Genomic DNA, 24486 nt, shown 5'->3' with positions numbered 1-24486 from the left:
AAACTGTTTTACTTAAAAATGCTACTTATGAATGATTTACTTTGTGAATTTCAGTGGGTACATCTAGTAAACAAGCCTCATTATTGCAGCAAGTTAGTTTAATTGAATTCTCCAAACTGGCAGCTGTCCACTATTAAAAATGCAGGCAGACTTTTAACGATGATACTATTCATAGCCATATGTTATGGAACGTGGAATGCAAAGTCTATTATTTAATCTCAACTAAAACACAATATATGTCATTATGGTATATGGCATTTAAGGTGGCAATCTAAAATCATAAAAGGGTTTTGACAAAATGAATATGAATACCACTACACTGAATGACAAAACTAAATCAGAGCTGTCTGCTTTGCAATTGCCCATTGCAATGTGCCTTTGGTTGATGAATGCTGCTTTTCTATTTTTGACATGAGGCACAGCTTCGGACTAAATTAAAATGATTTTATAAATATCATAAATGGCATGCTATGAATTAAATTTTTATATATATTGAACTTTTGACCATTACAATAAATCTAGCTCATTTCTGGTCTGTGGCCTTAAAAACTGAAATCATCTTTTAGTTCTCTTTGCATTTATATACGCAAATAGAATGTGCTTTATTATTATAAAATAGCCCATAAAATACATTTTATACCAATTAATTTACATAAATAAAATAATATAAATTAAAACAAACACCTGAACTACTTTTGGATCCTCCACATGTTTAATATCAGTTTAATAACTAGTCTAAACTAGCCTTTTTTACTGCAACAGCGGTTATAATTTAATATCAGGTTGAGGAAAAACGAGAGAGAGAGTAAGAGTGAAGGAGAGAATATGCATTAGCCCCCATATGGTTAGTAAACTTGATTAAAACAACCTTCAGATTGGGAATTGACAGTGTTCATACTGAGTGTCTCACTCTGATCCAATGTTCCTATGGAAACCACTTTGGTGGCACATGTATGTTGCAGAGCCTTAGGTGCATTAGACATTCTTACATGCCCATCTGTGGTGCCTCTCAAACGTATGAGACTTTATCGTACAAATAACCCCTAATCCCCCTAATCAAACCATTCATCGCTCCTCTCTCAATATCTTCTGCTCGCTTTCACTGGGTCAATCTCAGCATGTTAGAAGAGATTTTCTATCTTTTATAGATTCTATTTTGTATGGACTGTGGGTTAGATGTGACTCTAGAGATGTGAGAAGGGGTAATCATACAGATAGGTCGGGGAGCTCTTTGCAGCACTGTTGTCTTTCGCTCTCCATTACAGACACACACACATACACCCACGCACAAACACAACAGGTCTATCTGCAGGAGCATGTGTTCACTAATAAGCAGCTCCCTAGGACTTTTTAAAGCTCAACCAGGGTGACACAAATCTGTGTGTATGTTTGCGTTAGCGTTTTGATATCACAGTTCAGATTTGTTCTTTATAGATAGTCCATCCAAAAATGAAAAGTCTAAAAAAAGAACGAACATGGTTAACCAAAACATTTTCGGTTTCCATTGACTTCCATTATACTTTTTTGAATGTACCATGGATGTCAATGAAAACTGAAAACGTTTGGTTATCAACATTCTTCAGAATATCTTCTTTTGTGTTTTACCATGAGGGTGGGTAAATGATGACAGACTTTTCATTTTTGGCTGGACTATAAGTTTAAATAAAATAATGTCAGTGGTTGAGTCAACATTATTAACTGTGCCCTTATCTATATCTACCTGTTTTCTTTTCATGAACCTTATACGTGTTTTTATTTCAAGCAATTTAAGAAAGACAAGTTGACAAGCTTCCAACATGATATTACTTAAAATAATCTTAGTATCTTAAAAATCGTTTGTTGCATTTCTCCCTTATTTTGCTGTTGTATTTCTCATTGGTAAGTTGCCAAATGAATAAATGTAAATATAGCCCTAAAATGACAATGTATGTAAATGTAAATTATACATGTAAATTAGGATATTTACATCACACTCTCTTTTCTCCTATGTAGTCTTGTTTTGGTGCATAAAATCTTTTTAGTTTGTAACAAGAATTCAATAGCGATTCATACTCAAAATTCAGGAAAGCCTATATTAATCACATCCTCCATGATTACATTTTGGATTTTGTGTGAATCATTATTGAATTCATATTTTTTAAAACAAAAAGTCACTGTCTCACATAATATCAAACTTCCACACCAACACACATTATAACAACATCTAGTTATCAAAAGCTAGTCAAGGCCACACTCCAATGTTTATTCCACTTTATTTTTGATAAAAAATTGCCTCTATTTAAATTAAGAATATACAGTACGTTTATGAAACTTTATGACTTATAATGTTGTGCAGCAAAATAGATCATGCATTTGTATAAATGATCATCATTGTGTATCATCCAAGTACAGTGCAACACATGATCAAAGAACAGATGACAGAGAATAACGTCAGTGTAGGTTGCAATTTTTTTCTTAGGCCACTGATATGGTGGTGAACGTTATTACATTCATTGTCAGAGGATGGCCGTTTTAAAACACAAAAGGTAACAGAAGAGTCCAACAATAAATAATTGAAATGATTGTTGTTGGTTCACATGTCTATATCTGCACTACTATTGGAAATCAGTGTAGACATAATCGTCCAGGTGTTCTGGGATTCTTGGTTTCACTGTGTTTAAGGAAACCTTAAACCTTTACTTGTGATCATCTTAATTTATATTTGTTTGTACAAATGTTTAAATATTATATATTGGAAACATGGAAAAAACATTTTTTTTTCTTCAGCAGTGTATGATAGTTTATTACCAAACAACATGGAGAATGTTGAACAGAGTAAGTTAAGACATGGATCATCACACCCTATACAAAAAATATGTCCACAGATACATTCATATAGGTTTATTTCATTTGTAGCAGGCAGTAATGTATTTAACAAATGATAACAATTAATAAGACACAGTTTTAAAGCTTTGCGAGCAACAAATGAACAACACAACGAACTGAAATCAATGCATACAACTAGCTGAGGTTTGCGGTGATTTATCCTAACATTACACAAAGAATGCCTGCAATCATTCAGTCAGGGACGACTCCAAAAAACGTGCAAGGTTTGTGTGAACAAAACACTGCAAACTAATCAAAACTGTTACAAAATGATAGACAAATGTAGTTTAGGGACAGGTTTATTCAACGGAGTCAAAAAAAACATGCACAGACAAAACCAAATTAAACCCTGCGCCTCGTGACGATACATTGAGGTCAAAAGACACGAAACGATCAGTCTGTGCAAGAAACTGAACAGTATTTATATCGTTTTTTACCTCTAGTACACCGCAATGTCCAACTGTCCTGAGCGTGTTCACAACAGCCGGCACGTGACGCGTCTTCTTCTTCTTCTTGCTTTACGGCGGATCGCAGACTTATAAGTACATTACAGCCACCTAACTCTCAAGTGGACCATTGACACTCCTAATTGAGATTGTAGATAGAGCAAAACCTATATAAATACTGTTCAGTTTCTTGCACAGACCGATCATTTCATGTCTTTAGACCTCAATGTATCGTCACGAGCCACAGGGTTTGATTTGGTTTTGTCTGTGTATGTTTTTTTGACTCTCAAAGCCGTGGAGCTCATTGACTGACATTATATGACTGACAGACTGCAACGGTTTGAGTTAAAAATCTTTGTTTGTGTTCTACTGAAGAAACAAAGTCACCTACATCTTGGATGCCCTGGGGGTATAGACAAACATCACATTTTCATTTTTGGGTGAACTATCCATTTAAGACTGGGGTTGTGAACCAGATCAAGTAAATCATTGAAAAGATTAGACTCAAAGAACGACTCATTCGCAAATCGGAAATCTTATCTCATAAGCACGCCAAAGATTTCAGGCTGCCTAATGGTTGAAATTTAGCACTTGAGTCATATAAACTACTCTTATGATAGGCCTACATAATTTTTTAAAGTTTGAAAGCCTTCATCCCTATTCAGTGCAGTTGTGTGATTCATTCATTCTGAGTGATGAAGTGTGAAATTTTCCTTTTTTTTTCTCCATTGTGTCATTATTGTTTTCTTTGATTATTAAACATTTTCTACAAATTTCTATTGCAAGAACCTGCTTGGACATTTTACTTTTTTTTCTTTCTTTCTTTCTTTCTTTCTTTCTTTCTTTCTTTCTTTCTTTCTTTCTTTCTTTCTTTCTTTCTTTCCATTTTCATTATTCTCAATGCTGATTCTCATTATTGTAATACAGTATTTTATTTGTATTTTTTTAAAAATTGCCACAAATCATCTCTCTGGAAGTTTCTATAGATTTAGAGCTATTAAGACAGCATTATAATGACAAACATGAGTTGTAAATAGACATGATAAAACTGAAACAGCAAAGTAAACAATGAAAAACCGATATTCTCTTGAACAACAATGTAACACCCTCTTGGAACAAACACCCACAAAAATCCATCATTGAAAGTGTGCATGAAATAGCGATGAACCCCTAAAGCAAGACAGATGTCTGACAAATTTACCCCCATCCCCTGTGTATGTTTACAATGGACTAGTACAGTCTCACGGCTAACATGCGTTCTTAAAACACACACATATACACACCCTAATGCACACCCAACCTTGGGCATTTTTTATTATCAAGCATAGAGGCAGTAAAACTGCTTAATTAAAACATGAATATTTTATGAGCTCTGGAGAGATGTGGAGGGGCCATGAGCTAGCACTGGCAACGGTAGGAGAACGAGAGCTAGAGAGAGAAAAAGATACAGACGCAGACTATCCGTCCAGCAGAGATAAGCGCTGTGCTTATCCTTCCCAGAGCAGTGGGAGCAATTTTATAAGCCGTACGCTAAAAAAAGTGTGTGCCCCTGGTGGCCAAACATGCTCATAACACACACACCCCCACACGCAGTGACAGAGTGCCGCCCGCACAACCGTTTTCAGCCATCCACAATGAAACGGCTCAGCATGAAACGGCTCACTGGCGTTAGAGACTGTGTGTGTGTGTGTGAGAAACAGAAAAGAGACACGACTACAACAAAACAGTGATAAGTTAAATCTTGTTATTGCGCCTAAAGATGAAGAACTGAGGACTATAGGGGCAGTCAATTTAAATTCCTTCATTTAGCAACATCACAGCCAAGCTATTATCGGCTCCGCTCTCAATTCAAAGCGCCTTGCTGAGAAATAACAAGTACGTGCTTTCATCTAGCTTAACCAAAGCTCTCTGAGACACATCGTCCCGGAAAACGGAAAAGTGCAAGTCATGAGGACAGTATTTTCTGCTGTCATCACCTCACACCTGAAATTCTCTCCCCTGCTTTTTCTCACTCGACTCCCCTTCCATTCTGTCTCTCAAATCCAGCCCGTAATCTGTCACTGCTCTGAGCTGCGAGAGATGAATCTACTCATCTCCCATGATGCCTTGCCTCTGAGCAATGGGTCACATTCACACAATAGACACGCCTTTAGCATTTTAAGATGGAATGCACACTCTCTCCCTCATGTGTCCCTCTATTTAACTCTCCACTTTCCCTCCTAGGAATCGGAGGGAGGTGGGCCATTTCCACTTATGGGGGATGTGGGAGCTAGGAGGCACATCTCCAAATTGGCCACACATAAAATGGACAGCGTGCCATTAGGACTGAGCTAGGGATATCCAAGGAACGATAGGTCTTGTTGAGTAGCATTGTAATGATGCACAGCCTGTCTTTCAAAAGTCATCTTTCATTTGCCTTTCTACTCTGGCTCCATACGATGGGCCCAGCCGGACATTCCTGGCTTGCCTCCCAAGCTCACGATCAATTTATGAGATGTTCTCTCTTTATCACGCCCTCCATACATCTATTCTATCTGCCTTGCTTGTCTTAGGGGCCGTTCACATATAAGTTCTTGCTGTATATACATACATCAGACGAGTGTCTTTGACTGTTAACTGTTAATGGACCACTGGCTGCTGAACATTTTTTATTAATTGATCGTGTTCATTTTTTATGCCTTGCAAACTTTAATGTTTGGTTTTCTTATATGTATTCTACATTGTGCTGATTCATCAGCAACATATGTTATATACAGTAGCTGGTTAAAATAGATGATGTTTTGTTGACATTGCAAAAATAAGTGTGTGATCTAGGAAGCATAATTTACAATGTTTTGTTGAAAACTAAAACCAATCAGTAATGCGTTCCATTGGATGCCATAACTTTCAAAAGTATGCAGTTACATTATAACTGTATAATTTTAACACCTAATTTAATGATAAATATAAATATTTCTAGCAAATATATACACTACCATTCAAAAGTTTGGGCCCATAAGATTTATTTAATGTTTTTTGAAAGAAGTCTCTTATGCTCATCTAGGCTGCATTTACTTTATGAAGAACATAGTAAAAACAGTAATATTGTTAAATATTGTTGTCTTTTCTAATACAGTGTATTTTAAAATGTCATTTATTCATGTGATGGCAAAACTGATTTTTTTCAGGAGCCATTACTTCAGGCTTCAGTGTCACATGATCCTTCACAATTCTGTGGTGAGGCCAGTGAACATGGGCAGCTAAAAAAATTTCTAACTAATTTCTAGTTAGAAGGTTCCTTCTACATATTCTATAATATTTCAGTTTTTGCTTACATGATCTATAAGAATTTGTAAGCAAAATGTACATTATACCCAAACTATACTAAATTATTATAATAAATTAAACTCCATTTTTAGCAGTTTTTGGAGGCAAGAACATAATATTCTGTGAAAACGGCACCCTTATCACTTGGTTCAGCAATCACACGTATTATTAATTACACACCTTTAGTTCTCTTTTACAGATAGTTTTGAACACTGTGAGTTGTGGAGATCCATCACGCCCTTGTGTTTTTTAACAAGCATAAAAAAATCAATGCATAAAAGAGAAGAAGGAACAGAAAGTCCACAGAAAGGTCACACAGTGCAATGGGGTGAGTGATCTTCCAGTCCAATGGCTGCAGCCTCTCCTAGGGGTTGAGTTTCTGTGCCACATCCACTCTTGGAGAAGAGATCACATCATAGCTCTGAACTCAGTAACCGGCCCCATTCCCTTCCTAATAATCAATCTCCAAGCGCATCACCACTGCTATCCCGTGTCACTCCCAGAGCATGTCTGCCGCATCAACTCTCCCACGGGCCGATCCGATATCCCTATCTGAACCCTCACAGGATCACACATGGCGCCAAGAAGCCAAGGTCACCCAGCTAGGACACATCAGCTGAAACCTAAAACCTTGTTTTTTTTTTGTTTTTGTTTTTTTAACTTCCATCAGTTCTCTCTGAACTCTTGTTTCTTCAGCTTCGATTGTTCTGTTGCTTTGCTACTAAATAAGACAAGCTACCAAACCCACAGTGGGAACAGAGAACACCATTTTTTAATTCAATAACCATTGAACCATGCTGAGTTATAACTAGACAAAAACTGTTAGCTTACCGCTAGTTTCAGTGTCAGCTGTTCCTTCTTTCACAATAGGGATGCAGTTCTCCAAGTAGACCCCATCCCGGTAGCATCCACTGGTTTCTTTGTCCGGTGGGGGCTGGTCCCAGCATTGGCATGGTGTCTGCATGATGCCACAGGGTCGGTTGGAGGTACTGTAGGTCAGGCAGTCCTCCAACCATTGGCACAGCATTTGACAGGCAGCCATGCTAGGGTTACGCTTCCCAACCACAAGATACTCCACCTTAAATTCCCCATCGCCATTCCTGGATCCAGCGCCCGCTCTGGGCAGCCCTTTCCGGATCTGCAAGAATTGTTTCCCGGCTTCCAGGAAGGCAACGTGGGTAGAGGCATCACACAGCTTCACCACCTCGTCGAAGCTCTCCATCCCGAGGAAGGTTCGTGTTGTTTCCAAGAAGGAGTCAAACTGGAAGGTCCGATGCTGTCGGGGAATGCAGTCTCTGGTTGGTTTCGTGACCTTGATGAAGATGGTGTAGCGCCTTGGGTCGGGGTTCTGCAGGGTCCAGGAGCAGGGCGTGCCGGGAAATACCGAGGATGAGAGGAAGAATCCAAAGAAGCGGCTCTGGACCAGTGTGGAGCAGGTGTCAGACTCCGGACCAGAGGGGGCAGCGTTGAGCATGTCCAGCCGCAGCAGTTGGAGAAGAGGGAACAGCAGGACCAACGATGAACAATTCCGTAAGAATTTTGATATCATGGCTGTAAACGGCAGAACGGTGTGCAGAAAAGTGTGAGGCTGAAGATATCTCTTACTGGGAACCTCTTCTTGTTAATGTAGGATCAACAGCCTCGTTTTGTCGACAAGCCGATATTCTCAGATGTTTGCAGAACCGTCTGAACTGACAGCTCAGGATGAGAGGGAACTTTGGCTCATTGATCCAGTTTGCTGTCCATGATGCCAGACGCCCTCAGAGAGATCTGCAGGATTAGAGAAGACAGAAAAAAGACTGCATAAGCCAGATGGGAAAACAACAGCAATTATCCATTGACCAGATGAGAGTGAACATAATAACTTCAAAAGTGTGTAGACACCGACATGACTGACTTTGGTACTTAGAAATTACCACGCTGGGCTATATCGATCCAGAAGTGCCGCACCTGTGCTTCACATTCAAAAAGAACCCTTTGTTCCCTGTGAAGCAGTCACTTTCTGCAAAAACGTCACCCTCAATCTTGTATTTCATCAGTGAGCTCAATAATTTGTCCAATTATGGGGCAATCAATTACAAAAATATGAACACCTGCTGTCATTCATTATTTCCAGTGCATTTGCTTCATGCCAAAATGATCAATAGCCCCAGTCCTCTGCGAATCATTAGGCTAAAAGCGGCTGGATCATCTCTCAGACGGGCCTGATTGTCATTCTTTTCCCTGACAATTCAGTGTCTCGTGCAGTTTTACAGCACTTAAAGATAAGAAATATGTGAGGTCACACGCAAGAGCAGTAGACAGACATCTTGGAGACTATTCTGATGTAATCGCAAAATTTCCATGTGCCATTAGTCACTTTACAAAGTGAGCGCCCCGGCACCAGGCTCTCCCTGAGAGCCATATACCATACAAGAATATACCATGCAGATTTTATTCTAGGTTAATCATCCTTATCTAAAGGCATTAGCTTTGTTCCTCATATTCAGCGTGCTAAGAAATGAGACAAACCCAGACTGGGGAAAAAAGTGCTGCACTGAGTCATATAGGTTCTAAATACTGGTGGATTCTGGAAATGGATGAAGAAAAATGGGGTGCTTCATTCACATGAAGTGATGTGATATTTATAATAATCATTGCTACTTTAATATGTGTAATGAATCTGTTCAGCAATCTTAGTATGCTCCTTCCTCTCGGTATTGTTAATAAATACAACAGTCGCTATCGGCGTATATAGCAGGGTATTGTTGGAGATTAGGAGTTTCCACAAAGATGCTGGATAATGCTGTTATGAATGTGTGGGTGAGATCGATGTGTGTGTCTATGAGAGTGTGCATTCTTTAGAAATGTGTGTGTGTGTGTATTTCAACCACATCACTGAATGCAGTTTTGTGAATGTGCAAGAATGAATGTGTGAGTCAGTGTTTTTGCACCATATTTTGTTTTAGTCATACTTTTTATCTTTCGAAGAAAATGTCATTTAAGTCAATATTTCGTCATGCTATATTCATTCATCTTAGTCCATTTTACTTTGACTGAAATGGCATATAACTTTAATCGACTGAAATGTTTGAGTGAGCTAAAATACCCGTTTAACTGTGTTCCGTTCTCGCAGCGCAAGCAGGGCATTTTATAAACGTTTTATAAATGTTTCATATCACTTAAATAATGTTTTATGTAAAGTAAAGTAATGTTTCAAAAGCTTTGTTAGCTAACTATGGTCGCAAGTTCCATTGAACTCTATTGGTAATAATGAAACTTGAGACCATAGTTGCTTTTGGGAAACGCACCCCTGATTGATTCAGTAAGTTTTTCAGTGAAATATTTGTCTGACTGATTCAAGATGGTTAATCTTTAAAACAATGATTCAAAACTTTTGAATATTTTTGTTGATCGAATCTTTAAAAGAATCAAGTCATTTGCTTTGGTTAATTGGTCAATAAGAGTAATTCATTTTTTAACCGGACTACATGAGAACTCAACACAAAGATGTTTTTTCTTGACATTATTTTATGTTGCACATAATTTTTTATCTCATCACATTCAAATCAGACTGCATGTATTCAGCAGTAGCAAAGTGGTGCAGAAACACAAACATTTTGACGAGTAATTTCTTAGATGAGATCAAAACCACCTGACTGCACAGGTGGTTTCGTTTTTTACGGGCAGATAATAAAAAAAAAAAAGCTCCATTTGATCTCAGCATGACCTCAAACATTGCCTTACACACACACACACACACACACAATGGCACATATCTGTTTGGTTCCAGATAAGCTCTGTTCAGGATGCTCAGAGCATAAGTCTTTAAGTGAAAGAGTGGGTGTTTTTCAAACAGAATAAACAGTGCTTTTCATGCCAGTGGTATCCGTAATGAAGCTGGAGGGTGTAATCATCTAATCCGTTTCTTAACTTAGCCTTGACGTTAACCGGGACATTCTCAAGGCTGAACCAAAAGAAACACCTCGACTGATGCAGGAATGATCGCTCATCCATTCTATTCTGCCCCAAGAAATTTAGCTATCCCAGCATGCACTGGATGGGGTTTTTGAGTGTCGCACAGTGGCCAGCTCATTACAGACATGTCTTGTTTATTGATCAGCAGCAGTGACACACCGAAAACTACTATTCAGTTAATTGAGCCATCGCTTTTACACACTATGTCTCTCTGGGAGAAAAGAATAGCTAGAAAATGTACACTTTGGATGAAAAATAATGCACTAGAGCCAGGTGAGAAAACAGATAAGTGTGACTAGTTTAGATTTAAAGGGATAGTTCACCCAGAAATGAAATTTACATAATTTGCTCACCCACAGTTCATTAAACTGAATGTTACAACTCCCCCATAATATAAGCACAATTTCACATAGCCTACAATGAAAGTTAGTGCCAAAAAAACAAACAAAAAACACCCATCTTGGACCAAGATATGGTTGAGTAAATAACAAAATTTTATTTTTTATTTTATTTGAGTGAACTATGCCTATAAGTCATCGGCATTTACAGTCAAAAGCATTTCCTAATCTGTCAATCTCACATGTGTGTGTGAATATACTGGAAAAATTGCTCAAGCAGAAAGGGCTCACGTACTGGCACTGACTTCTGAGAGAAGGAAAAGAGAGACGGTATAGAAAATACAGGTATTTTCTCATAGTAGGATTATACCGTGATTAGAGGGGCCATGATGGGGCTTGCTTTCCACATTCATTGAACAGAAAAGAAGCCATTGAGGGTAATTGTGATTTTTCCAACCTCATGGAAGATGAAGACCACCTTCATTCAAAGCTTTTACCCTGTTACTTGTCATTTCATTATCCTTTTCACTGTCTGTCAGGGACTGCATGTAATCATAGTATGTCCCTGGAAATGGTGCCTAAAGTATTGCTGGTAGTTTGTGTAAAAACATTGGGTGAGGAGAAAAAGATGCAGGAGTTAGAGGACGAGTGGACGAGAAAGAGAGTGACAGATGAAGAGAAAGATAGAGAGAAGGAGAAGGGAGAGAAGACAGGCTGTCGTTTCTCATGGGCACTCTCGTTCATCGGCGTCTCTTTCCGCGCTCCGCCCCTTATTTATTTTTTCTTCCTCTCAAATTAAGGAGCTACAATGACACCCCAGCGAACAAGGTTATTTGAGCAAACAGAAGGCAACAAGCACTGCTGCCTCTTTCAAGACCAACCTCATTCTCCTCTATTTGCGCTCCAGCGTCTGTGACAACAAGCGCTAGGCCTCATGCGGTCGTGGAATTAAAGAGATAATTATCTGTCTCTGGTGATGAATGTGTTTACCGTGCTAAATGCCAGGCCTTCTTTCATCAACTTATAAACCGTTGCTTTTCCTATCAGACAAAGTACAGGATGCGGAGAGATCTTGCATCAGAAAACAGTTAATGTCAGATGGAGGTGCTTTTGTTCTCGAAAAGTCCTTTTGAGTCCTCCTACAGTGATAGTTCACCCAAAAATTATTTACCATCCTTACGTTGTTCCAAACCTGTATGACTTTCTTTGTTCTGCAGAACACTAAAGAAGATATTTTGAAGAACTTTGTGGTTCTAGCAACATTGGACCCCATAAATAAAATAAAATAAAATAAAATAAAATAAAATAAAATAAGATGAGATGAGATGAGATGAGATGAGATGAGATGAGATGAGATGAGATGAGATGAGATGAGATGAGATGAGATAAGATAAGATTCTAAAATCATACAACAGGCATCTAAAATTATACAACAAATTTGTATTTGCATTAGAACAAATGCTGTTCCTTACCAACATTATAAGCACATTTGGGGTTGTATGGACTACTCTTGGAGCTTGGCTTTGTAAATCATGTCTTTGTTGTGTGGAAAAGAGCCGCTTATTCTGCAAAATCTCCCTTTTTTGTTCCATGCAAGAATAAAGAATCATATGGTTTCCAAATTATGTGAGGTTGAATAGACTTTTGTGTGAACTAGCACTTTAATTTCAACGTTCAGTGCTTCCTGGGTTAACCTTAAGCTTGGTAAACAGAACAGAGGTAGCAGTATTCTTGCTCTTGAAAGAGGTGCGGAGCAGACTTATCTCTGCTGTCTCAAGCTTTCTGTGAGCTATAGGATCAGAGCTTGCCTGGAAGATTTACTGAACGAAGCTAAAATGGTCTTTAAATCTAAAATTAGGAGAGTGGATATGGAACGAGATCTTCACACCCTTAAAAACACACTATAGTGTTTCCGGGAATTGTTTTGTATACTATTGCCACGAGAATTTTACAGCTCTTGCATGGCATTATTGTATTTAAATTTATTGTACTTCTTATTTCTTCTCCACAATTATTGATCTCTTACACAGAATCCATTCATCTCAGATTTTTATGGAAGGTACAGTATATCTAATTCTTAACCTAAACCAACAGGTCAAGATCGGGCTAGATAACATGATACATTATTGTTAGGATAACATTTTTTTCTCCTGAGACAGTATCTGCTAACCTAAAGGATGCATAATAATATTTTATGGATGCATACTAGTATATATAAGTTACATATTAATACCTTTTGAGGGTACTGCAACAGTGACACGCTGTACACTTAAGTACACCTAAAAGTACAGTGGTTCTGCATGGTAGATGCTTTGACTACACCATTTGGAATTTCATTTTATTATTTTATTTAATAATGTCTCTTAATGGCTAAAATATTCTTAAAAACATTTCATTTTCCCAGTTTCTTGCCTTTGTCACAGTTTGTATCATTGCCAACTGCCAGTCATTGATGTTGTCATGACATAATTTCCTGTGGCTCCCGAGTGATTAGTCACATGGCATTTATGGCTCATGTGTTTGGCTCAAAAGCTTCTGTGATTTCAAGTGTTTTCAAATGACGTACTTCCAAGAGGTCCTGCGCCTCTTGAATAGGAATGCTAACAGATCGCTTTCTCCAGGTGTTATAGACCTACTTGACCTAGACCAAACCTGTGGTTTCCTCATGGAAAACTCAGTTTGACGTCAATCTCTCAGAGGTTGATCAGAGGTCGACATCATGATTTGAAGAGACAAAGAGGAGGAGATGGACAAACTGGCAGGGGATGGAGAGAGTGTTAGAAGGACAAATGTTGAGGGGGAAGAGAAAAAACTGAACATCTGTTTGTGTGATGATCTAACAGGCTGCGTCTGCATGCTCTCTTTCCCCTGGCACGCCTGCTCCGGCACTGTTTGTTTTCTCTGTCATCTCTGCCACAGACTAGCGCTTACCTGACGCTAATTTCAATTAGGCGTCTAACTGTCTGAAGAAATGAATAAAGCTGAAGAGCCACATCAGAGACAACAACGGAGACAGACTGTAGGAGACACATAAAATATAAACAAATGGACATGTCCTTGGCTAGGATGCTGACATCAAATATTTAGTAGTCTTTTGAACCAAGTACACAATGTGCTTTTTTTAAATGCCTTTTACAATTGTTGCAGTTCAAAGTGTATGATATGAGCCCCGTGAGATCTTGTATAAAAGCCAAGGCTGACATGAGCTTTTTTTTTTTTTTTTTTTTGTCAGACAGTACAATATATCTTGAGATGCTTTTAAGGTACTAAATAAAAACTTCTGAACCAGCTCAAACCATACATGCCAACAAACCTCCCAATGAACTTAAAAAACGTTGAATGTGCTAAACCAAAATGTAAAAAATACATAAATAAATATATTTTATAGAAATGTTACAAATATAAAAATTATATATATATATATATATATATATATATATATATATATATATACTGTATATATATATATATATATATATATATTTTTTTTTACACACATTTCTGTGGTTCTTAAAAATGTCTTAAAAACTCTTAATTCACTCTTACACAAATTGAGGCCTCAAAAGGTCTTAAATCTTAGCAGGAAGTCTTAAATTCATAAATGTTATGTGCACTTAAAAAAACCTTCCTCTTTATTTTTGTTTTGTTTTCCAGTGGAAATAAACATTCTTAAATCAGGATACATTTACTTAAGATGCAAAATGAAGACAAAGTCTTTTTTTCTGAGAAACTGAACATAATTGAGTTTACGCATAAAAAAAAAAAAAAAAAAAAGAACAAATATCTGACAATACATTTTCCCCCTACATTTTAATTTTCCTATCGTATTATTAACATTCAAATGTAAGTCTGTTGCCTGCTAGAGTGCAGTACTGGACATTTGCATTTGTTCGCTTGTGTAAAGTATGTTTTTGACCAAAGAATACGCATATATGCATATCAGGGTACTTCGCATAGAGCATAATTGTGAGTAATTGTGTGGAAAGTTATGGAGATGTTCTGGGCTTATATTATGCTAATTGCTATAATTGTGGACTTCCTTGTTTAGAATAATCCAGATTCATCAAAATTAGAATGAGGATAAGAACAAACCGAAGTGCATGTTGTGAATCCGGCTAAAATTTTGCATAAGAATAATTTCTGCGTGCAGACGACTTAGTGAATGAAACCCAGTGTCTCCAATGAATCTATTTTAAGCTCTTTTCATTTCTGGCTAACATGCACAGATTTGACGCCTCAGCCCCTTCATTACCTTCCCCGATTGATTATATATGTGAACCAACAGTTCATTAAAGAAATAATTTGTCCTCTTATCCAGCTTCCACATCTGTGTGCTCTTTGTCCATCCGTCCAGAAGATACCCAGTGGCATCATCCCCTCACATGAAAGAAAGCAATTATCTCCTCCCGTACACAACACCCGAGCAGGGGCTTGGAAAGGATACGCTGCTGAATACTACCCTAATTGGGTTTCATGCCGGCAGAATTTACAACATCTGTAACTCGGATTATAGTGGTGCCAAACAAAGAAAATTACAAAAGTGGCTTTACAAACACTTTTATGGGCTGTTAATGATAAACACATTTATTGCGGCGGTAGTTCGTCACAAACATTTACAATCAGGGGCTCAGTTAGCTTAAAAGGGGTCCTTTATTTCCGGAAGCAGGGTGACAAAATGAATCAAGCGTGGCTGGGAAAAACACTGGCCTCTGTGTGTGTGAGTGCATTTCAGTGTGCAGAGAGTGTTTGGGAGAGTTCGGGAGATGAAATGGCTAATCGCTCATAATTCACACATCTCACAGTGGGGCTGTTGCAGATGGCGTCGAGACTGTCCTCTTTTCTCTCCATCAGAATCAATCCCACAGATAATGAGTGCTTTGTGCATGAACATAATCAGATACATATGAGAGGGAATTGTAGTGAATATCAAATCCAATCAAGCCATATCACGTCCACTGCAAATGAGCCAGACAGCACATTTGGGCTTTAAGAGCAGGGATAAAGGATTCGTACCCTGAGGCCTTATGCTGTCAGACTGAACCCACTTTTGCGGGAACCACATTTCATGGGCTTGATTTCATCATCTTCTTTCACGTTTCTTTATCTATCAATCTTTATCTTTATGTCTGTCTGCCTGTCTGCCTGTCTGTTGTTCTATCCATCCATCCATCCATCTATTTATCCTTCATCCATCCATTGATCTCTGTCTATAGGTCCATCCATCCATCCATCATCCATCATCCATTCATCCATCTATAGATTTATCCATCATTTGACATCTATCTATATTTACATCCATCTGTATATCTGTAGGTCTGTTAATCCATCCATCCATAACCATCGTCATTTAACATGTATATATCTATCCACTCATCTTTAAGTATATCTATTAGTTTGTCAATCTGTCCATCCATTCATTATCTGTCTCTTTATCTATAGTTTACATTTTATCATCCATCCATCCAATACGTATTTGTCTCTCTACAGGTTACCTATCATTATTATTCATTATCATCATCCATCCATCCATCTGCAAGTTACCCATCATCCATCCATCATCTATCTCTTTTTCTATAGGTTACCTATCATTAGGCATCCATTGATCCATTCTATAATTTTTTTTCTATAGGTTACATCATTCATTCATTCATCCATCCATCCATCTATAAGTTACCCATCATCCAACCATTATCTGTCTCTTTTTCTATAGGTTACCTATCATCCATCCATCCATTATTCATCTCTCTCTATATAAGTTATCTATCATCATCATTCATCCATCCATTATTTATCTCTCTCTATAGGTTACCTATCATTATGCATCTATCCATCCATCCATCCATCCATTATCTATCTCTTTTCTATAGGTTACCTATCATCATCAATTCATCTATCCTTCCATTATCTATCTCTCTATCTATAGGTTACCTATCATCATCCATCCATCCATAATATATCCATCATCATTTAACATATATCCACTCACCCACTCATCTATATGTATATCTATAAGTTTGTCATTCTGTCCATCCATCTATCGGTATATCCATCTATTCATTATTTGTCACTTTATCTATAGTTTACCTTTTATTATCCATCCACCCCTCCATCCATATATATCTCTATCTATAGGTTACCTATCATTATATATTTATACATCTATGCAGCCATCCATTATTTATCTCTTTTTCTATAGGTTACCTATCATCCATCTATCCACCCATTATCTTTCTGTCTATCTATAAGTTACCTATCATCCATCCATCCATAGGTTACCTATTATCCATCCATCCATCCATCCATCCATCATCCTTTCTTTCTTTCTATTTTATTTATTTTTCTTTGTATATAATTACTTCTGCTTGACATACATACATTCCATTTTTTCCTTCCTTCCTTCTTCTACAGCAGACTATTACTCAACAGCTCATGCAACAATGTTTAGACTCAGAGGAGAACCGCAAGGGCTGAGGTTGCCATTTGGGAAAGAGCCCCAAAAGACATGCTCTAGCTAATTAAAAATTAAAAGCATCCACTCGGTCAGTATTATTGTACATAGCTCTGATAGCACATGAGGGACGCAAGACTGAGGTCTTGACCCCAGCAGCTGAGAAAATAAATGACCTCACATCATCCTCCGGGTGACATTTAGGCCAAACATTGCATGCTTTTTCTTATACACACACAGACACAGTATGGCTCTCATCAGCTCCATAACAGAACTAACAATCCCACTCTGTTAGCTTGAGACAGTTCTCACCCAATGACTATAGGGGACATCTGCGGCGGGAGACGAAAGGGGGTGTCAGTTTCCAAAGGACAACCGTAACTAGGAGTATTGCATCATGGTTCTATGATGCACAAAAAAAAAAAAAAGATATCTGAACTGTTTTTGTGTCTTAAATGGATGACTGTTTTTGTTTATCCTGAATAACACGTCCTACGTTTAAATGCCACTCTTTAACAGGGAAAGGGAGAGCTGTCACACATGATCAGGCCTTAATGTTGCAGATAATAGCCTTTGTTAATGCTTTAGTCAAACTCTGTATTATTCCATATTTTCCCAGGTTCCTTTACTACAAAAGTAAAGATAGGAGTACTTAGTAAAGAAATAAAAATAGAAATACACATTTCTGTAATGTACATATGAAATATAATTTTATTTAATGTACAATACTAAATGTAATATTCAGTGTAAACTTGATCATTTAGATAATTTCTTGGTTTAAAAAAAAATTAAAATCATACACTATATAATATACGTTTAGATGAAATTTTAAAAGAACAAATAAGAATGCATGTTATTGGATGGAATTTACTGCCATCTACGTTCAAGGAGGAAAATTAAAAGTGGCGGTTCAGTGAATCACTGTATGAAGATTCAAAGATTTTTATTTTTTTCCCACATTTCAGTAACTAAAATAAAGTCAATTTAACATGTCCTCTTCCAGCTAAGAAACATGCAAGATTTCTGCTGTCACGGTACACACAGCAGGGAGGAACAAGGAGACGAGGATGAACTCAAAATACAGTCTTTAATAAATCCAAAACAGACATGGCAAGGCTGGGACACACAGGAACACCAGGGAGTAACGAGTAGACCAGACGAAATCCAACTAAACAGGCATGAACTAAATACACATGACACATAATTACACCTGAACTGAATAAACTAATAAATCACACTGAACAAGGACAGGAACATGACCAAATATAGAAACATAAGGGCAGGAAACCCCCCCCCCCTCACGGAAGGCACGTCCCGCGCCATAACAGTACCACCGGGGAGGGGGGGTGGGCGCTCTGGAGGCCCCTCAGGACAGACACGGACAGGAACAGGACGGGGACCTCCAGAGCGGAACAGACAGATCGGAGGCCATGGCAGTGCAGGGAGCTCAGGAGGCCATGGCAGGTCGTCTTCAGTGCCGTGGCCTCGGTCCCCTCGGCCCAGTCCCTACAGCCGGAACCCTTCTACCCCCCCCAAAAAAAAAATCCATGGGGCAACTACAGGGTATCAGGAGCCCTCCGGGGCTAAACACGACAATCCACAGAAGCAGGAAGCCCTCCTTGGTCTAGGCTTGGAAGCGGAGGTCCATTCTGGGCATGACATGGAGTCAGGGGCCCTCACAGGGTTGCCTCAGGAACTGCTTCCACTTCCACCCCAGACGAGTCTCCATGGACATGACCAACAAGACTGGATTAAAACTGCTCCTGTGGACACAACACGACTTTAAAATTACTCTGGTCAGGGGCTGGAGCCTGCACTGGACTCTGGTCAGGACACTGGGAACGGCACTCCTGGCCGTCACTACGGAGCGGCCGGCAGGCTTGAGGTAGCCACAGCCAGCAGATATGAGCGAGCGGTAGCCCGCTAACTTGACAGAGGTCGGCTAACTTGACTAACGAGTGGCCAGCAGCCTGGACAGATGATCGGCCAATAGACTTGACTGATGATGGACCGGCCGGCTTGAGTGAGCCGCGATCGGCAGGCTGACTTCGAAGCGGCCAGTGAACTTGACTGATGCACGGCCGGCGAATTCGCGGTGATCCCGCCAAACTCCCACGCATCATCCGCGGGCTAGAGCGGGAAGACGAGTGGCGACTTCCATGCCGTGGGGGAAACAAACAGGAACAAAACCAACTTTCAAAAACGGAAAACAAAGCGGTGAAGAGGGGGCGCCGCTTACTTTCGGTTTAGGTCTGGTCTTCTGTCACAGTGCACACAGCGGGGAGGAACGAGGAACACGAAGACGAGGCTGAACTCAAAATACAGTCTTTAATAAATCCAAAACAGACAGGGCAAGGCTGGGACACACAGGAACACCATGGAGTAACGAGTAGACCAGACGAAATCTAACTAAACAGGCATGGACTAAATACACATGACAATAACAGATAATTACACACACACCTGAACTGAATAAACTAACAATCACACTGAACAAGGACAGGAACATGACCAAATATAGAAACATGAGGGCGGGAAACACAAGACACACGACAGGCCTGACACTCCAAAAATCATAGCATATTTTATTATTAACTATTTGTATGTATTTGACTTCATTTAAATGATCATATTTTCAAAATTCATTCATTTGAATGTTTAGAATTAGCATAGATCTGTTCAATTAAATGGATTAAAAATTTAATTTATTCAGTTAACATGTACAAACATAGTTCAGAAATGGCTAGCTGTGAATGAAGTAATATTTAATTAGTTAAAATGCAGAGTTTGAAAAAGAAAATAATTTATTGATGATAAATATATAAACCTTGTTTTTGTGTATTTAAAACGCATTCAGTTTTACAGAAATCTTACCTGTTTAATTTAAGTATGACTGACAAATATGCATCACATTATGTTAGAATGTTTAATCCAAATTTTATATGCATTTCAAATATATAAATCTTTTTACAAATGTATATTTTTGAGTGCAATAAGGAACATTGTGTATCTTTAACTCACCTAGACTTGACCTCACACTCAACCACACCTGTGATCCATTCCATTCTTTGTGTCTCTCTTTCTCTCTGTCTCTACAGCCTACTGACCTCACGGCTGCTCTAGAGAAACAAGCGCACGAGTGTGTGTTTGTAGATACGTGGGACTGAGGGTGCTCTGGGCGTACAATGCCCATCCAGTGATAGAGAGCCGTGGCGGACCTCGAGAGAGAGAGTGTTTGGGTGTGGGAGTGTGTGTGCGTGAGAGAGAGTGTGGGAGCTGAAGGGACCCATTGAGCCGGGGTCCCTCGCCTCTGCCTTCATTAACATGCAGATGGGAACAGCTGTCGACACTTTGCCGTGACGGCTGAAATATTTACGACTCGCTGTTTACTGAAAGACTCTCGGACTGACTAGCCCACGAGTCCGTCCCTCGCCGTTTCTCTTTGTCTTCAAGTTATCTGTGCAGACAACTGAGCTTCTCTTCGCGCACCCGTTCTGAGCGTGATGCTCTCGTTTGGTTTGATAATGGAGCGTTTGAGTGACAGCTTTTAATCCGGCCCCCTCTCTAATGATATTTGCTTTTTTCCCAGTACATCTCAGCTATCAAAATGTCACAGGCAGATTTACTCAAGGCCAGCCCACCAAACAAAGCTTGTTTCACCTCACCACTTGAGAGAGAGAGAGAAGAAATCCATATCTACTACAAATCAATGACAGGAAATTTACGAGCTTTACCTACAGGCCAACAGCGACTAACATCTCACTACATGGGCATGAATAAATGAATACATAAACAAGGCGGATGGATATCAAAAAGCGAACGACGGATACGGAGGCAGAGAGTGAGCTCTGTCGTGGGGTCAATGGCACTGGCACGCAGATGTCTTACAAACAAACAAAAAGTCGATGAGTGTGTTAACATTACGCTCACTGGATAGTTACATTAAACGCTTGCTGAGTTGATCGCGGTGCCATCGAAGCAATAAAAGTTTAAGGAATTATCCCTGCGTTGTCTTTCTCTGTCTCTCTTTTGCTATTTGTCTCCATTCTGCCCTGCGCAGCCTGAGGGGCCTGCCGTGGTTGCTCATCACGAAACTAAATAAAACACGACAGACCTTCAGGGCACAATTACCCAATGTCAACAATTAGCTCTCCGTGCAGACACTTCACAGAGGGGTCTCTGAAGGCATGCACTCGTCCATATGGAGCCCCAAGGATCTTGTATCCTTAACCTCACTTAAAAAAATGTACTGAGCCAATGCCATGTGTTTTTTTTTTTTTTTTGACATAAAATAGCAAAAAATATATCATGTATGTGCCATGTTAAATTAATATATTCATTCAGTGCCATAATATATTGGTGTTTCTTCAATTCTGAGTATACAGTAGATAATCTTTTAAGTTACTAACAACAAAATCTACTTTAATCTGTTAGTGAACATTGTTCAACATTGTATGTATTGCATCACGTGACAATTATATTCATCTGACATTATGTATTGGAATTTTTTATTTTAAAATAAAATGGCCAAGACCTTTGTCTTGTTAAAGACAACATTTCATGTTTCCCAAATACACACAATTTAATAAAATGTTCAATTTTGCATAATTTTGTTTAAACTATAGCTTCATTGAAAATCATGCCTAATAATAAATATAAAATATTAGTGATATTTACACTGGTTTTATTTCACATTTCATATTTCACCTCAGTCATTCTCTTCACTGAGACTTCATATTAATCAAGTACCCTAAAAAGCTTTACTAGGGCCAGAATTGCAGTGAAAATGACTGTGGAAATTATTCTTTTAAAATAATTTTTAAATCTAAATATATTTTAAAAAGACAGTCATAGTTTAAAAAGTTTACTTTATTTTATTTTATCGATTGGTTAAAGATTAAAAGTCTTGACATGGGTAAAACAATAAAATCTACACATACAAGCCATTTGAAATTTGATCAAATAAACAAAAATATGTTAAAAAGTAATTCACACTGAACACATTTTGTATTTTGTTTTTCTATGTAAACTTGTGACAAGATGAGTTTAACTGCTTGCGTCTTGTATCTTTTACATCATTTCACGCGAAAATGCAGCATTTAGGTTAAAACAAGTTCAACTTTTAAAAAATGTGTCAAAACCTAGCATGTTGTCCCACTGCACTGCCATTTTTTCAATGCAAAAATGTGTTTTGTTAATTTGAAGCATCATGGTAACGTTACTGCTTTTTGTAAGGAACATCCAGCTATAACCAGCTTTTTGTAGTATCAGTGTTTTGGAACAGAGCAGCTGGTTACTAGCTGGTCATTTGTTGGTTCAAGCTGGTTTAGGTGGTTGACCAGCTGCACTACCAGCTGGTGAAGACCTGGCTAGGCTGGTAGACCATCTTGAACCAGCAAAAAAACTATTTACCATGTTCCAAAAACCAGCTTGACCACCTTATGCTGTATGACCTGGTTTTCCCAGCAGGGCTGTGAGTGAGAAGCCAAGTCACGCAAACTCCACTGGGGGATATGGATGATTACACGCATTGACAGTACCGGTGGGACACTATTTCATGCCAGCAAAGACATACAGAGTAATCCAAAGCCTCTTTCTAAGGTAAATCCACCCTATCTGTCCGCAGTACAGTAATGATAATACTAAAAGAGCAGGAGAATGGCAAGGGGAGGGAACGAGAGCAATTGAGCCATGTCACTATCTGAGGGCTGACACAGGCTATCACTGTCACCGCCTGAGAGATGACCTGCTCCATCCATCAAACTGTCCCGACCTGAGAGCGAGAGAAAGACGAAGAGAGATTACAGCCTGTTTAATCTCCCTCGTTCTCTCTCATTAGAAAAGATATATAGTCCTATTATAAGAATCTGTATGGACAATGGTGACAGATTGACATTTGCAAGACAGAGCGAAGTAGGGAATAAGCCATTTAGAAGCAAGCCACACAAAAAATGTGTCTATAAAACAGGTGCGTTTTAGCAAACCGTGAACACCAGGTTAATCTGAATTCTTGGTGTAATCACAAACCAATACACAATATGTATATATTACATAATGTAAAATTTTCAGCTTCATTAAAAAATGGATTTTATCATGGGTGGTGTATGAATGCAAGGGACAGTATAATTTACTTTGCTCTATTGCTAGAACATTTTTTTGTGTTTAAAGGGGTCATGAACTGCCTTTTTATTATTTTGTACTGTTCTCTGAGGTCCACTTATAATGTTATCAAGATTTTTACATTAAAAACATCATAATTTAGGGTTGTAGTCTTGGAAGTAAACACCCATTGCTATGATTGGCTAACAGTTGTGTATGTTTGACAGCCTACATCCTTCACAGTTTCACAGTCAATTTTAGGTTAAAAATGCATAAAAAAGCAATAGTGACCACGTAATAAAAACAGTTACTCGCACTTGTGTGGTGCGACATCAAATCTAATATGTAGCATCATCTTTTAGTTTCAATCTTTCTAAAATCCCTGCCTTCGAATTGTGCCTTGTTTGCAAATGAATCCTTGGTAAAATTAAGTGAGCAAAGTACCAAGTTCTTACTGACACGGTCTGGATCTTCATTAAAAATAAAGTTCTTTTTGCTGGGATCAGAATTTTGTGTTTTTCCACAACTTGGCACTGCACAGTGTCTTGTTTTCTTCAGTCACCTTTATCGTTTGGTTTCTATGTAGACCTGCGTTTGTCTTTCTTGTTATTTACACTAAGTGTGGAAATCGGTGGGCGGGGCTAAACAGGCAGTGATGCAGAAGCAGGCGTTGATCTTCTTCTGCGGAGGACACTATTACGTTATAAAAATGCACATTCCACAACCTGTCATTGTCGCTGATTTAGTGAGATTCTCAAGCTATCGATTCGATTTTATGCTGATTTCAAATGATTCTGATTAATTTGGGTACATTTCAGTTATCATGTTTATTTTTCTTAAAATAATTGACTCTTGAAGTGTCATTTGTTCATAAATCAGACTACCCCGGTTATGTTTTATGTTTGTTTTTGCATGCAGCCCACAAGGAAAGCTAGAAAGATGTCCATTATTTTACAGTACACAATCTTTTCATTGCATCAAATTTAACAAACTGACATTCACAATTTTTCTACAATTCCTCAGAAAC

The 24486-nt window shown here is 38.5% G+C and overlaps 1 protein-coding gene across 6 annotated transcripts in view; it reads right to left on the bottom strand.

Annotated features, from left to right (window-relative positions):
- The window catches only part of adgrb1a (adhesion G protein-coupled receptor B1a), a 93029-nt gene that overhangs the window by 58554 nt on the left and 9989 nt on the right, over positions 1–24486 (bottom strand). For all 6 annotated transcript variants that reach the window (XM_058747651.1, XM_058747654.1, XM_058747655.1 and 3 more), the window contains exon 2: positions 7449–8387. In XM_058747651.1, the coding sequence (XP_058603634.1) occupies positions 7449–8166 (718 nt within the window). In that variant the 5' untranslated portion in view covers positions 8167–8387. The remainder of the gene's footprint in view (positions 1–7448; positions 8388–24486) is intronic.

Source organism: Onychostoma macrolepis, chromosome 16 (assembly GCF_012432095.1).
Source record: "Onychostoma macrolepis isolate SWU-2019 chromosome 16, ASM1243209v1, whole genome shotgun sequence".
Classification (NCBI taxonomy): domain Eukaryota; kingdom Metazoa; phylum Chordata; class Actinopteri; order Cypriniformes; family Cyprinidae; genus Onychostoma; species Onychostoma macrolepis.
This window is presented reverse-complemented; position numbering and strand designations above follow the sequence as displayed.